The sequence below is a fragment of the Aspergillus neoniger genome, assembly GCF_003184625.1.
Source record: "Aspergillus neoniger CBS 115656 unplaced genomic scaffold BO87scaffold_7, whole genome shotgun sequence".
Classification (NCBI taxonomy): domain Eukaryota; kingdom Fungi; phylum Ascomycota; class Eurotiomycetes; order Eurotiales; family Aspergillaceae; genus Aspergillus; species Aspergillus neoniger.
In genome coordinates this window covers 686,439-700,293 of record NW_020291135.1, presented here as the reverse complement: position 1 = coordinate 700,293, position 13,855 = coordinate 686,439, and the positions used below count along the sequence as shown (strand labels likewise).

The following is a 13,855-nucleotide window of genomic DNA, read 5'->3' as shown; positions in this document are numbered from 1 at the left end:
GTCGTGATCATAGCTGCGTAGCATATACACACAAAAAGAAGAAGAAAAGGTCCACCCCCCATACATCATCATCAAGACACACATCCCAACATACATCTCATGCAATCCTCCAACTCACTACCAACTCTTCGGTCCAAATGTCTGCCCTGCTGGCAAGACCTTCTGCACCGCAGTACCCGCCATATCCATAGTAGCATCGGCAATACTAGTACCCCACCAAGTCGGGAAACTAGTACCGGTCAAATCGAGGGTCAAGAAAATCAGGATGGTACACAGATCCAACCCGACATCCAGACCCGCCGATAGGACATAGTTGTAGTGCATCCACCAGCCGCGCCAGCGGTCCCGGATGTACTTGTTGAAGACAATACCCACCAGACCCCAGGTGAGATAGTTGAGGGGGGTGGCGGGGGGAATCAGACCCGCACCGCCGAAGATGAGCGGGGCGTTGAGGAAGCGGATCTGGCTCTTGGGGTACATGCGCGCGCCGATGTAGATGAGGACGGGGAGGATGGCGCCAGCGAGCCAGAACCACATGAGGCCAGAGTAGAGTTGGCCCGGGGAGAAGATGCGCTGGGGGCCGATCAGACCCCAGATCACGGAGGCTTGGTAGAAGACACGGCCGTTGGGGCAGCTGTAGTTGTCTGCTTGGGTTTCGCTGCAGACGTCTTTGATGGTGGCGAGACCCCAATTCATCACAGCGATTTGGACGACGGAGGACCACAAAGCGGCGATCATTTGGGCGGCGAAGGTGACTCTTGGGGGAAGTTTCATGTAGTGCGCTGGGTAAGGGTTAGTGGGTTGAGTATGGCTTGTGTGGGTGAGGGATGGGTGCTAACCTAGTTTCATGTCCTGGTTGAAGTAGAGTCCTTGGTACATGCTCATGTAGCCGTAGGTCTTGAACAACATCATGGCCATGGGCTTTCCGGGCTGGATGTAGCCGACAATGAATTCCGTCAAGACGTTCAGACCGATGGCGATGTTGGTGGCGGCTTGCACGATACCAATTGGCACGTACCACACCACTGCCATGATCAGAGAAACGAAGAATGCCCACCAGCTCAGGTGAGTGGGGTATCCCAGGACCATGCCCAAACCAATTCCAATCATGATCAGGGTGACCGCGGCATACCACCAGAGGGGCACCGGCTTGTACTTGGACATCAGGCGGGCGTGGACATCCTCCTCTTCCTTGCCAAAATTGCGGAAACGCACCCACAGTTCTTTACCGTGGAACAGACCGGTGTGAATGAGAATAGCAATGATGGTCGCAAATGACAGTCCGTAGCAGAGACTGAAGGTGGTGGATAGGAAGAGTGGCGAGTATTCCTTGTACGCCTGAATATTGAGAGTGAAGTCACTGTTCATGATTCTGGACACATTGTACTGCGCACCGGTGTTGTCGTAACTGTTCGAATCGCTTATGGGCAAGTACTCGAACCACCACATGCCGCTGTAATGCATGCCAATGGTGACAATCCAGAAGAAGATGAACATACCAATAAGGGTGTTGGCAATGGCGTGCCAAGGGGCGATCAGGGGACTGAAGTTGAAGCCAGAGATTTGCGTCCAGTCAAAGGTCATAGGGATCAGAGACAGGCCGGTATCACCGCCAAAGAGCTGGTTGATCACGGCATTCTGGGGTTTGATCCAGGTCACCCAGGCGAAGACACTGAGGAACGGGGCGATAACGCCGGGGATCCAGTACCAGCAGAAGGACCCGATCATAACGTAGAGGAAGAAACGGTACTTGCCAATCCTCCATCCGGCTACCTTGGTGGGATCAGGCCTGCTGTGATCATGAAGCGCCGAGAACAGGGTGCAGTTGATCAGATTGGAAGGCCAAATCATGGCAGCTGGAGTGACGAGGAAGCGGTGGAAGAACCCAGCCATACCAAACCCGAGCATCTGAGTCGAGATACACATGAAGATCTCAAATGCCCATCCGAAACGCTGCTTGTAAAAGGCACGCTGGGCCAATAAGACGTCAGTTGCATAAGCAGCACCACCACCAAAGGTAGCATTGGCCATGACGACAATTAGACAATGCTCCTTCTTGCTGAAGGGACCGGGGTTTGTGTTGCACTCGATTCCAAAGAAGCGGAACTTCTTGCTGGGAACGAATTTCGCCCATGCGACACCAACAGGGTAGGCGACAACCTGGGCAACGTAGGAAGGAATAACAATGTAGGGGTCACGCATAGAGAACAGCATGTTAAGCGCCGAACCGATAGTCGCAAAGATCAAACCAATGATCCAGGCACGAAGGGTGTTGGTGTGCCCTCCTTCATCGTAGTTGGGCACGGCCGCACGCACCTCGGGGTACGGCGAATTATCGAGGAGCTCCTGCGTGATGCCCACGCGGGCACCCTTGTCATCTGTATGAAGGGCCTCATCGATTTCATCGGCAATATCGTCGGGAAGGTTCAGATCCCAATGGTGCTGTTCCTTTAGGTTCTTGAGATGGACGGTGGCTGCCTCCGGGGAGGATTCATCAGCCACCGCCGTGCTGAAAGCCTGCTCTTTCTCACTCATCGCGGCAGTCGACGAGGGAAAGCACGAAGAAAGGCTTGGGGGAGATTCAATGAAGATTATAGAGCATGCGCGGAACTCTTCCACTGGTTCAGAGGAGAAAACAACGGAATCTAAAAATGGGGGCGGATGAAAGCATCATATAACCACTCAGTTTACCCTCTCCTGGATCGCAACGACAAGAGGCGCAAATAGAGCCGACGGTAACCCGGCGCCTTATCGGACTAGGAAATAAATTAAACGAGCTGGTGGCGTCCACTGATTGCGGGAGAGTTTATCTCTCCAGTTATCAGTTACCCCAGTCTGTTCGCCATGTTCCGATGTAACCTGAATGTGTCTTAGCTTTGGTAGTAGTTGGATTGGACTTGGAACCAGTCGTGCGTTAGCTCGTAGATCCAGTCAGTGGCGGACTTGAGTGCGCATTCGCCATTGTCAGCCCATGCACGACATGCACGGCCCTCGAGGAATGCTTCCATCCCTACCCTCCTTGCAATTTGGCTGCCTAGGCAATTTCAGATGAGTGAGTCTCATAGTTTCGCGCAGACCGATACGTTGCACCGAAGCGCATAAGGCGCGCCCCTCCGGTGAAGGAGCTAGCCCCAGAACCTAAAAATTGGGGCAAAAGGAAGTCTACTGTCCATCGTCCGGTCCGGTAAGCCAGCTGAATTACTACTAGTACAGCGGAAGAGCTCGATCGCAGTCGACCCAGGTGGGGATATGATCATTCGAGCGTTCTCATTGACGGGAATTGACACGCGACCAAAGGCACACGTGCACTTGATTCGGCGAATAAACCAGGAAAGAACAAGCTACCACTAGGGTGCCTGCAATAAGTCTGAACGGGGAGGGGGAAAAGGGTGCCCTTGACCGGAGGTATGTCTCGGATGTGAGCGAAAGGATCGGAGGTTGGGGTGGTGGCAAGATGGGAAACGAGACCACGCAAGTGGTTGTGTTGGACGAAGAGGGATCCCAATGCAAACCAGTGCCTAAGAGATAAAGAAAAGATTACCAACGAATATCGGCGGAAAAAGCAACGCTGATACGGCGGCAGCAGAAGGGGAAGACATCTTGGACACTTTCCCCGGGTCTGGTCCGGCGGACTAGCCCCTTTTGCACCAGGCTTGTTTGCGATAAGCTAGCGAAGCGCCGGCGGGCTTCACACGGCGAATTGGCTGGCGCAAATGTATTCGAGCTATCGTCCACACGGCTTCAGCGAAAGCCAATCGGGGATTGTCTGGACTTGGCATTGGTCTAGCCGAGGTTTTTCCTTGGATGTTCTAAGTTCTCGCATCGCGTGGCATTCTTCGTGTTTTCCTCTTTCCCGTGCAGAATTCTTGTCGATCGACTCGGTCGCGCCGTGGACTGGGGCAAAGGTCATCCAGGTGTGATCGAAGCCACTCAGCACGAAGATCGCATTTCCAGAGTGACATGACGAGGACCACCGTTTGCTCCTGCTCTTCCGTTATCATGCACTAGTCCATGACAAACCAGCCTCGACCATTGGACAATGCGCGGACTGTTTTTGGGGCCGGCGGGGACGGAGGATGAACCGAGACTGATAAGCAGCTGAGCACTTCTAGGCATTGAATGGACACAGTCAATCCCCAGATTGGTCCATGCTAGACTAGTCGCAGACCAAGTGTATCATATCGACGTAAATTAAATTAGCACCTGCCTTCTGCTTAGTTGGATGGTGTGGAAGAGCCCTATCCACGCCGTCGTCTGCCACTAACGGCACGGCGGGATGCACCGTCCCCAGTTAGCCTTCCGGGCTGCATGGAAACATGGAACATGGCATTTCGCCATCAAGAGGGGGGTAGAACCTCATTCTCGAAACATCCCCCCTGACTATTAAAGGATTGTCCCCCTTGCTGATGCCATGTAACCCCGATTTAGTGCGTGCGTGTGTGTGTGGCAGGGGTAGTTGATCAGGAAGCAACTTGAATCAAGTGAGAAGAGAGAGAAAGAGGAAGGAGGCGAAAAGGAAGGAGACAACCAACCGGTTTAGCCTGTAATCACTTGACCGCTGGTCATCCTTCCTTCCATTTAGCGCCAACGGCCTGACTGACTGCCCGATCTCCTTCGTTTCACAACTTCTCTACTGTACGTATTTGTTTATTCCCTTTGCTTTCCCTGCCCCTCATCCACCCCCTCCCATTCGGGGTGCCTGTGCACTCTCCATAGTTCGGACGCATTTTCATACTTTCTCTCTAAGCGAGCTTTCTTTTGCCGAGAAAAAAGCTAGGCGCAGCCTCTGGAAAGCCACCAGAGGGCTGAATGGAGTGCTGACTCCTTGGCATGTAGCACGAAGATGGGCGTATCAGCCGATAACGCGAGGGGCAAAAAGTAATTTCGAAGGCAACAAGATTGGATATAAGACCAGAGCCAGCTAATCCATGAATCATGGGCTCGCCACGAACCACTGACATGAGTTAATATCGACCGTTGCGCTACATCTCCAATCTAGCCCTTTTGCTAGATAGACAAGAGCCCCGATCTGTGGTGGGTACCGCGTCTAACAAATACGAGGTAGATAATAAAAATATCATACAAGATAGGGATCCATATTGTGCTTACAGTTTAGCCGGACAAAACGCCTACAGCAGCCATGATTACAGGGGCATGCACACCAATATACGACGACCAGGCACTCAGACGTCCGGTAGGTCCACTGCATATGCCAGGTTTGCTTTAGCTCACTGGACTACCCGGGGCTCCGTTGGGTTGACCGGCTGGCTTGAACCTTATGCTTCTCCATCCCATGATCTGGCATTTCCTGTAGCCCCCCTCCTTTTATCTCAAGAGTATTGGTGGGTTATGTTGGCTATAGGAATCACGCGACAGACTGCCCGTCACTTCACCCCTGTAAACAGATCGAATGATGATCTGGCGTCGAGGGTTCAATTCGGGCGTAGCGGTGTTCGAATTTTGCCATCATGGGCGTCTATCCTGATTTATATATATATTTTTTTTCTTTTTCTTTTCTTCTCTTTGCTTTCGCAGCTCGCACGAAGATCAGCGACTTACAGCGGTCCATACGGTTCGGTGGGAGCGAAGAGAAACTCATCCGTCAACGCCCATTCGAAATCCGCCTGGAATTGCTCGTCAAAATACGAGAAATCTGGCCGGTCCGTAGAGCCTCCAGGCGCGGTCCCTGAAGTCCCTGGATTATCACGGCTTGCATCGGTTCCTATCGTACATGAGAGATGCGTCAGTAACCGCGCGTATCTGTTATCAGGATGCGCATGGCCGTACCTTCTGGGGCATTGCTTTGGGAACTGGCCGTGCTATAGAACTGGGGGTCGAACTCTTCTCGCCACCACCACACCGTATCGATAACAGGACTGACAACCAACCGGCTCCGAATCCGAAGAGCGAGGTATTCACTCCCATTTGCCTTCCGGAACGCTTTGGTGCTATTCCATAGTTGGCTTAATACCATGACCGTCTTGGCCGCGATATCAAAGTTCTCAACTGACATCTGCTTCGCCAAGTTGATTGCAGTGAAATAAGATGACTTGGCTTTGTCAACATCCATGGTAGCCCAATGTGGGCCTTTCAGTACCCGTAAAAGCGCCGAGGACGCTAGAAGCAGCGCATAATTCATTTGGATGGGAGAAGTAGCAAAGCCGGCCATGCTTTGACCCAGATTGTGTATGCTACTAATGGTGTCACATGCGGCTGTTGTGAGAGCTGCAAGACAACCTGATGAGAATGAACTGGGATTTCGGAAGAGATGGAATATTTGAATACTCAAACGACACGTGCTCGTAGCAAACCTATCGTACGCTATTATGCATTAGCTTCTGTGATAGCTGACACAAAGATGAACAGGTTTACCCGAGAACGCCTGCGCCTCCAGATCAAGCGCTTGGTCATCATACGCCCGTAAGAGTATATCCAGCGATCTCTCTTGTTCAGGAGATATGTCCCGGACCCCGAGCTCCAGTACTGCTGTACTACAGCGAGTTTTCAGATCCTCACACTTCAGTTCAAGTACCAACGACGGAGAAATTCTCTGGAACAATGAATGTTTCATTTCTCCGTCGGGTTCCAGATTTGTTAGAGAGCGAGGGGGTTGTCCTTTGATTACACACGCACTGTATCCTTTTAGCATGAAGGAATTGAATATCCTGCACCACTAACGTACCGCTGATAGACAATAACGCAATGAGCCCAAAGCTCTGACCGTCTGATCATTTCTGCTTCTGATGGGGCGGGAAGTCTTTTTCTCTTAGAGAACTCATGACTGGACATGGGGATGTGTAAGCCGTTCTGCATGGCAATGTGTAGAAGCATGCCGCTCAATGGAAACGTCACGTCCACCATATTGGCATCTTTCGGGAATGGCCATGTTAGAACTAGCAGCAGCCCCTGAATGCTGTGCCACGCTGAGTTTCCCGATACAATCGAAAGGAAGGCCATTTCGTTCACAGTGCGTGCAAGAGCGGTTAGCAAGGTTGGATTTTTGGAATAGGTTCGGGATGCAATCCCGACTATAGACCAAAACAGAAAAGGTGACAGCGTATAGTATATATTTGGAGTGGTTTCCGGGTCAAGGATTGGAAGGAATGAAGCATATTGGTGGAAGAAGCTGTTCCGCATGAGAAATGCCCAGGACGACACTTTCGGGCAGAGGTATACTCACATCTGGAAGAGCTCGTCTATCTCATTTCCGGTAAGATAAACGTTGTTCAGCGAACGGGGCTCCGTTGCATCGGGGGCACGTACACCTGAAACCATCTCCGGCCCTGGTAACGACGGTCCTAGCCCAGGGGAAGGTAATATGTGTTGCGAACCTTCAACTGAGGGTGTATGCGGCTGAGCATGGAAAATCAAGTCGCCATCGGCAGTTGCTGGGTTAACTCCCATCTCAGCCGCGGCCGTTAGCATCGCGATGGGCGAGGGTCGAGAGGGGTCAGGTTGTGTATATCTTAGTCTTCGTCGCAGCTCGTCTGTCTCTTGCTCGAGCTCGGAGAGCCGCCTGTTGTGAACTGGTCACTCCTTATGTCCTTTTGCTCCTGACAAGTGCAGATCCAACCTACTTGCGTTTATGTTCCCGACGAAATGGATCCGATATAACACATTGGATGTTCAACTTTGAACAACGCGAGCACGCCTGACTGGGATTCAAGTAGGCGTCACATTTTGCCTGCGATTCAATTAGAGACATTCATTCAGAGATACAGGAACCCAATTCTGTCATTGTAAGAAAGACACTCATGCGATCACTTTCCATACCTTCTGCTGCCTACACTCAGTGCAGGCCTTTTTGCCTCGTTTCACCGATGGTGAAGGTCTATTATCCAACCAAGTTAGTACTGGTTATATAAGAGGGTTACAATAACCCACGTTCGCTCGCTAGATGCCATTGACAATGAAGCGTCTTGCATGCGGGCTCGAGTTCTATGATCCGGTGGCTCATGCTGCTGTTGTTGCGATGATGAATGATGGAGACGCCGACGGCCAAGATTTGGCTCCGGAGCAGCACGCGGAGATAGCGCCATTCTAATCTCCGATAGAGTGAGAAATGTGAAGAAGTCGGAAGTCTTGGAATGTAACAACTTACCTGGCAAAATTAGTGCAAAGCCAAGATATAACGGAGATTTATGATTATTACTTAGTACTCTGTATCAGCTCTTAGAGTAATCGAAAGTGCTAGGGGCCTAGCTGCCAACAAACATGACGGTTAGTAATGCTGAGGACTGACTCCGTCGCGTCATTACCGGACCAAAATATATAGAGGCTTATCCACACGCGATAGAAAGATGCTTTAATGATTTGAACTGAGAAAGACGGGCTTATCCATAACAAGTCATAAAACTATCCAAACTGATTCTTGCTGCCTAGAGACCCCCAAATGCTTCCATTGGGAAACTCTTGGCCACCAAGCCTTGTTGTGCCGGAACCGGCTTTATGAATCACGGGAACCCGGAAGAAGACATACTGTCATTGGCCCGTATCCCCGGTACCGGCTTGTGCTTATCGCTATCGCTGTGACTCTTGGCCTGCGAAAGTACTAAGTAGTTCATTCACCTGCAACCCAAGGTTAAAATTCATTGATATGTATTGTATGCGAAGTGAAGATATAATGAGATACATTTCTATTCCCCCCTGGAATGGTCATCGGCGGAAATCCAGCATTGATATATTCATGAAGCGACGGAAATAAGTTATATCTTGGAACAATGATTGACGCCAATTGCATACATAGTATCCTTATGCAACCAAGAAAAACTACCACTTTACCAGACATACATAGTAGTAAAAACGAGGACTAATCTGCTAGAAGGGTGCAATGCATTGGAACTTCTCGGGATACTCACACATATGCTCACACGTATGCGCCCCTCCACACAGATGGCATGACTGCTAGGATATTCTCCCTCAACAAAGGAAGGATACCCCGATTACCATAACTCCTAAATATTTGTCCCATCATTCGGCTACAGAGCTCATGATCTGAGATCAGTCCCAGTGGCTTGGATCAAATGCCAGCTTGAGATGAGGTCATGAAAAAGCCACATGCCTGAACCACCCTCAACAGTAACACAATCTGCCTCCCTTTTCCTTCCAACCCCTATGGTTGCTGATGCGGCCAAGCGCATATGTAGCGTACCACCCCGTTGGTACAGTACTGTAACCCTTCAAGTAACACGATTGTAGATCGGGTCGGGGCGCATGGGTAGTGGCTTTTCCACTGAAGACCTGCAAGTTGCCGGCCAGGTCTCTAGACCTAAGATTCTATATCAGACCACATTCTTGGCGAAATACGATGTCACTGTGCCACAGACGCACCAGAAGGTTGCTGCTACATCGAGTGATGTGACGTGACACTGGCGTAGGTGCTTGCGTGTCTTTTAGTATTGTTGCAGTAGAAGCACTTGAGTGCTCGTGGAGCAGAGCGTTCTTTGTAGACGAATATAGACGTTCCTGAAGGCGTCCCGATATTAAAACAGCCCCCCACCGTTGGATTCGCAATGGAGGTTGCTTTGAGCTGTCATTCCACCCATTAGTCTGTGTAAATCGCCATTTTTTCCAAGGTGCAATTACCGTACAATGAGAGAATTGGTGTGGATCAGTGGCCGGGGGCCGGGGGGGTTTGTTAAACATAGCAAAGTCTGTATGTAGAGTTCTGTGAAGGCGCAGTGACGACAAAGGCCCACACAGACTATTTGGTAGTAGCGACAAAATTAGTAGTATTTGGGCCCAGCTCGATTCAAACAATTATGGAGTCTTCTGGTGGCTGTCCTTCGGTTGTTAGTAGAGATATCCTGAAAGCCAAACCACAGCACTTGAGCCAATCTCTGCTTCTAGAAACTGGGAGCAGCTTTGTCATTCTCACTAGCCATTGTACCCATACCTCTGCTTGCTATCCATAAATAAATCTTTCCTGAACCGGATGTGCTCTAGGGTGGCAAAAGGGGATGAGGCGGGCATAATGCTCGATTTATTAAGCGTGACATCACCGCTGTCCCAACGGGTCGATCGGACATATAAACATTGGCATCCATCTGGGTCAAACAACATGTAAACATCTAGTTGAGGATAACACAGTAGTCATTCGGCAATTAATCATGTCATCTGAAATTCCAGATATTCCTGAACTGAAGCGCGCCGTGGAAAGCGGCCAGCGCATTGACCCAGAGGATGTCTCTGCTTTGGCGCAGAACGAGAGCGAATTGACCGGTGGTGGGCCGATCAGCGGTGGAGCCGCAGGTGTTGTTCATAGGTCTAGACATTGCGGCGTCGTATTGACCCAAGTGCACAGCGACGGCACAAAGCATTGCCATGAAGCAGATGAACTTCGATGAGAAGTTGGAGGCGTTGTCGCGGAAGCCACAGAGCCACATTACACAGGAGGATGCTCGAGAACTTCACACGGCGGAGGTAAGAGCGTTATGGCTGCTCTTTCTGAAATAATGAACATGTTTAATTAATATATCTGATGCAGGGTCGCGCCTTTAACAAGCCACCTGGCCCTGGGTCCGTCTCCGCGCAAGTCCGATCGATAGCAGACCGTAACGAGGCCCTTGGGGTCCCTGCTATACCGGGAGAGGCTTCTGTGTACATTACAAAGGATGATGCGAGAGAGGCTCAGCATGCTGAATCGACAATATATGGCGGACAAGATCCACGCGGTGGGATTGCGGCACAGATGCAGGTAAGTGTAAAAAAATCAATATGTTGAGGGCCCCGTACCTGTCTCTGATCTTGAACATAGCTGATACTAGTCTAGAGTGCTGCTGACAAAATCGAACATGCATAGTTAACTATCGGGGCTGACCTTACTAAGACTCAATTTTGACAGAACTTATCACAAACAAATAGTGCATAGCAAGCAGGTACACCGGAGTCTATTAGCAGGAATGATGACAGTTTCAGATCGAATTTGGTATTGTGTTTGTCTTATTTGTAACAAATATAACGACTAGCAATTTGTTACTCTGTGCAAGATAAGCCACATATTCGAACATCTGGAAATTAGATAATCAATGAGTCCAAGACATGTCTTAAAAGAGAGAACGGATGGCTAATTTTAGCTTCTGTCATTTCTACATAACATTGTCACAATAGTTGTGCAAGCTTAACAAGTCACAACGAATGTTTTACAAAGCACTACGAAGTCAATGTTATGAGCTGAGCCTCGCATTGAGATGCATCCCTGTCTGTGAGTGGCTTCCGACAAGCGAAAACTATGGACTGGCTGAAGACCAGTCGGTAGCTTGCCATACGATCATAATTTGTTCCATGTGCGATCATTGACCGCCCTTATCACATCTCTTTCCCAATTCCATATCTCGCATGCCTTTCGCTCACTAGACACCCTGTCTACTGAGAATGTAGAATATATAGGCAATAATTGGGCTGGGATGCTTGATTATGCATGGCTTCGCATATGTAGAGTGATCAAATGCATTTGGGTCCTACCCAGAAAGGTTATGTTTCCGTAGATGCCAATCGGCTATTTTGTTTTGGAAACCGCATCAGAGCCCGAATTGATGGTGAACTGGAAACCGTCACATCCGAATCTCTATGCCGAAACCAAACATGATGCAGTGGCATACTCTCTGCAGCTCTATTTGGGGGCCATCCTTTAGGATTATCGCACATCTTGCTGCACAGTTAGCGTCATGCCCCAGGAGTAAGCAGCGTACAACAAAGTGCAGCCTAGGCCATGAAGATCGAACAAACCCAGGGGTGATGTTGAACGCGAGTACAAGTGTTTGCCCTCGGCAACGATGTACAAGTTTCTTCATGTCTACCTACATACCGTGCTGAACAGTGCCCCAGAGGACAAGGTTTCAGCTCCAGCAGATGATAGGTCGATTCATGGATCAAACATGATATCTGCCTAAGCAGGTATCAAGCCTTCCAGGAGATTGTGCTGCATACGTGACTGGAGATGTTGAGCAGGGATACCCCGCGCAGATCTGACATTCGCCCAAATTGGGGCATTCGGTGAGCAGGTAATTGCTTTTGCCGACACAAACACACACACCCACTATGACTCGGAGCTCACGCATGGTGTGGAGTAATGCACAGGAAGCGTACTTTGCTCGGTTGACCGGATACTTCACGGGCTTTGAGGTGACCTCAACAAATCCCCCGCCGACCCGCGTGTCGCGAAGCTGTCGGCCAGCGATCGGCGGCCAGTGCTCCCCCATTCGGGATCAGGAATCTCAAATCTCCACGATTATGGACTACTAACTCAGAGCACATTGCCGGTCATCTCCGGGGTAGAGCGTGACAAATCTTTGTCCGGAAAGAGTAGGATGGAAAGAGGGACCAGCACTGCACCTTATCCGGTTCAGCATGGTTTGTGGACTAAAATCGACACGTCTATTGGAACAACCGCCCACACCATTTCGGGATGGCAGCATGTCAAGTGTGCGATCAGCACCCTGATTGATATGGGGCAGCTGGAGGATGATTGGTGAGAGTGCAGGGCAGTGCAGTGAGGGAGTGATTGGATTCCGGCGTAACTCCGTAACTACCGCGGCTGTTGCGAAACCTGCTCTGAGAGAGGGAGAGAGAGAGAGAGAGAGAGAGAGAGAGAGAGAGAGAGAGTGATCCACCCGCTGGAAATGGAGTCCGAGAAGTGAGCAAGGGGACTAGAGCAGAAGTTTCTTTTTGAGGCGTAACAAAGAAAGGAAAGGAAAGCAACCGTGCATCGCATCGAGGGACGAGAAGTGGAGAAAATTGGAGAAGGGAGAACAGAAGGAACGAAGCAGAGAGGTCGTCCCGTGACGCAAAGGCGCGCCCCTCTTCAGGGCATGACAAATTGTTGTTTTCTCAGACGGTCGCGGCCAACGCCAATTCCAGCCCATCCAGCCATGTCGTCAACGAGAACGGCTTTCTTCCAGGATCCTTGGGTGATAATCTTCTCAACCTCGCGGATGGGCAAGATGTCAGCTATAAATACGTCGCCTCGTCTTCCACTTTTCTCGAGGGTCCTCATCTCGTGAGCACCTTGGTCGCCTTCCAGTCTCTCCTTCTCTCCAATCAGCATTCTCCAACACCCTCCCAAATTCTCCATCCAATTATTGCTAGAATGCCTTTGTCCGGCCACTGCCTGTGCAAGGCTGTCACTTACACTGTGGACGTCGACGCACCCCTCATCGTGGGGTACGATCATTGTGACGACTGCCAGCGTCAAAGCGGGTCAACCTACTGTAGGTGTTCTCCTTGGCTCCCACCCACCCCCAGTTCGAACTAAGCAAGGCCGTTCCATGGTTACTGACTTTCCCAACAGCTCTAGTTGCCGTTGTCCCCAAGGACAAATTGACGGTCAAGGGACCCATCAAGAAGTGGTCTGGAACGGGATCCTCCGGCCATGCGGTGCACCGTCTCTTCTGTTCGGATTGTGGCTCACCCATCGCGCACGATCCCGACGCGGCCCCAGAAATCATCGCCCTGAAAGCTGGCACTTTTGACACAGAAATCAAGAAAAATCTCAAGCCCGTATGTTCTGCGATCCCGTGTAATAGCCCCCTTACTGATCTAAATTTCTCTTCCAGGATACCGAGATTTGGACTGTTAGCAAGCTTCCTTTTTGCCAGGAGCACTTGGAGAAGCCTTTCAAGAATATGCCCGAGTAAGCAAGCACCGAATGGAGGGTTCACAAAACATGCTATGATATGACGAATATTATGCAATGTAGTTAATATTGAAACAATTCTATATTCATCGAATTCACTTCCGTTTCTTGGAATATCACACCCTTTAACCAACCAGTCCCGCTCGCTAAGAGGCCTGTAAAGAGTGAGACCTGGCCACCAGCGTTGAGAATCGATGTTTAAGTGCCCTTAAAGAATGGCGT

The 13,855-nt window shown here is 50.3% G+C and overlaps 5 protein-coding genes across 5 annotated transcripts; 2 read left to right on the top strand and 3 right to left on the bottom strand.

The window, feature by feature from the left end:
• Positions 1-117: 117 nt before the first annotated feature.
• Positions 118-2,535, bottom strand: optB (small oligopeptide transporter, OPT family; the record flags this gene model as incomplete). Its single annotated transcript, XM_025625145.1, has 2 exons — positions 118-782; positions 840-2,535. The coding sequence occupies 2 exons, from the start codon at positions 2,533-2,535 to the stop codon at positions 118-120; spliced, it is 2,361 nt and encodes a 786-aa protein (XP_025482616.1).
• Positions 2,536-5,555: 3,020 nt separating this feature from the next.
• BO87DRAFT_302325 (C6 zinc finger domain protein) lies at positions 5,556-7,957 on the bottom strand (the record flags this gene model as incomplete). Its single annotated transcript, XM_025619199.1, has 8 exons — positions 5,556-5,722; positions 5,788-6,321; positions 6,373-6,632; positions 6,683-7,126; positions 7,181-7,516; positions 7,578-7,684; positions 7,774-7,853; positions 7,885-7,957. The coding sequence occupies 8 exons, from the start codon at positions 7,955-7,957 to the stop codon at positions 5,556-5,558; spliced, it is 2,001 nt and encodes a 666-aa protein (XP_025482615.1).
• Positions 7,958-9,220: 1,263 nt separating this feature from the next.
• BO87DRAFT_374162 (uncharacterized protein) lies at positions 9,221-9,660 on the bottom strand. The gene is made up of 3 exons (XM_025622725.1): positions 9,586-9,660; positions 9,331-9,529; positions 9,221-9,268 (listed from the first exon to the last, which is right to left on the bottom strand). The coding sequence occupies exons 1-2, from the start codon at positions 9,643-9,645 to the stop codon at positions 9,344-9,346; spliced, it is 246 nt and encodes an 81-aa protein (XP_025482614.1). The 5' UTR covers positions 9,646-9,660; the 3' UTR covers positions 9,221-9,268; positions 9,331-9,343.
• Positions 9,661-10,109: 449 nt separating this feature from the next.
• BO87DRAFT_302443 (uncharacterized protein) lies at positions 10,110-10,723 on the top strand (the record flags this gene model as incomplete). The annotated part of the gene is made up of 3 exons (XM_025619204.1): positions 10,110-10,251; positions 10,304-10,422; positions 10,487-10,723. 3 exons carry the CDS (start codon positions 10,110-10,112, stop codon positions 10,721-10,723), a joined length of 498 nt encoding a protein of 165 aa, XP_025482613.1.
• Positions 10,724-12,842: 2,119 nt separating this feature from the next.
• BO87DRAFT_413854 (GFA family protein) lies at positions 12,843-13,724 on the top strand. The gene is made up of 3 exons (XM_025626599.1): positions 12,843-13,208; positions 13,289-13,497; positions 13,554-13,724. The coding sequence occupies exons 1-3, from the start codon at positions 13,088-13,090 to the stop codon at positions 13,632-13,634; spliced, it is 411 nt and encodes a 136-aa protein (XP_025482612.1). The 5' UTR covers positions 12,843-13,087; the 3' UTR covers positions 13,635-13,724.
• Positions 13,725-13,855: the final 131 nt, after the last annotated feature.

Excerpts from the sequence above, each read along its gene's own strand:
- BO87DRAFT_374162 (XM_025622725.1), bottom strand. The coding sequence starts at position 9,645 with ATGTTTAACAAACCCCCCCGGCCCCCGGCCACTGATCCACACCAATTC. Across the intron at positions 9,530-9,585 it reads ACCAATTCTCTCATTGTACG|CTCAAAGCAACCTCCATTGC; the intron begins GTAATTGCACCT and ends GTGGAATGACAG.
- BO87DRAFT_413854 (XM_025626599.1), top strand. The coding sequence starts at position 13,088 with ATGCCTTTGTCCGGCCACTGCCTGTGCAAGGCTGTCACTTACACTGTG. Across the intron at positions 13,209-13,288 it reads TCAAAGCGGGTCAACCTACT|CTCTAGTTGCCGTTGTCCCC; the intron begins GTAGGTGTTCTC and ends CTTTCCCAACAG. Across the intron at positions 13,498-13,553 it reads TCAAGAAAAATCTCAAGCCC|GATACCGAGATTTGGACTGT; the intron begins GTATGTTCTGCG and ends TTTCTCTTCCAG.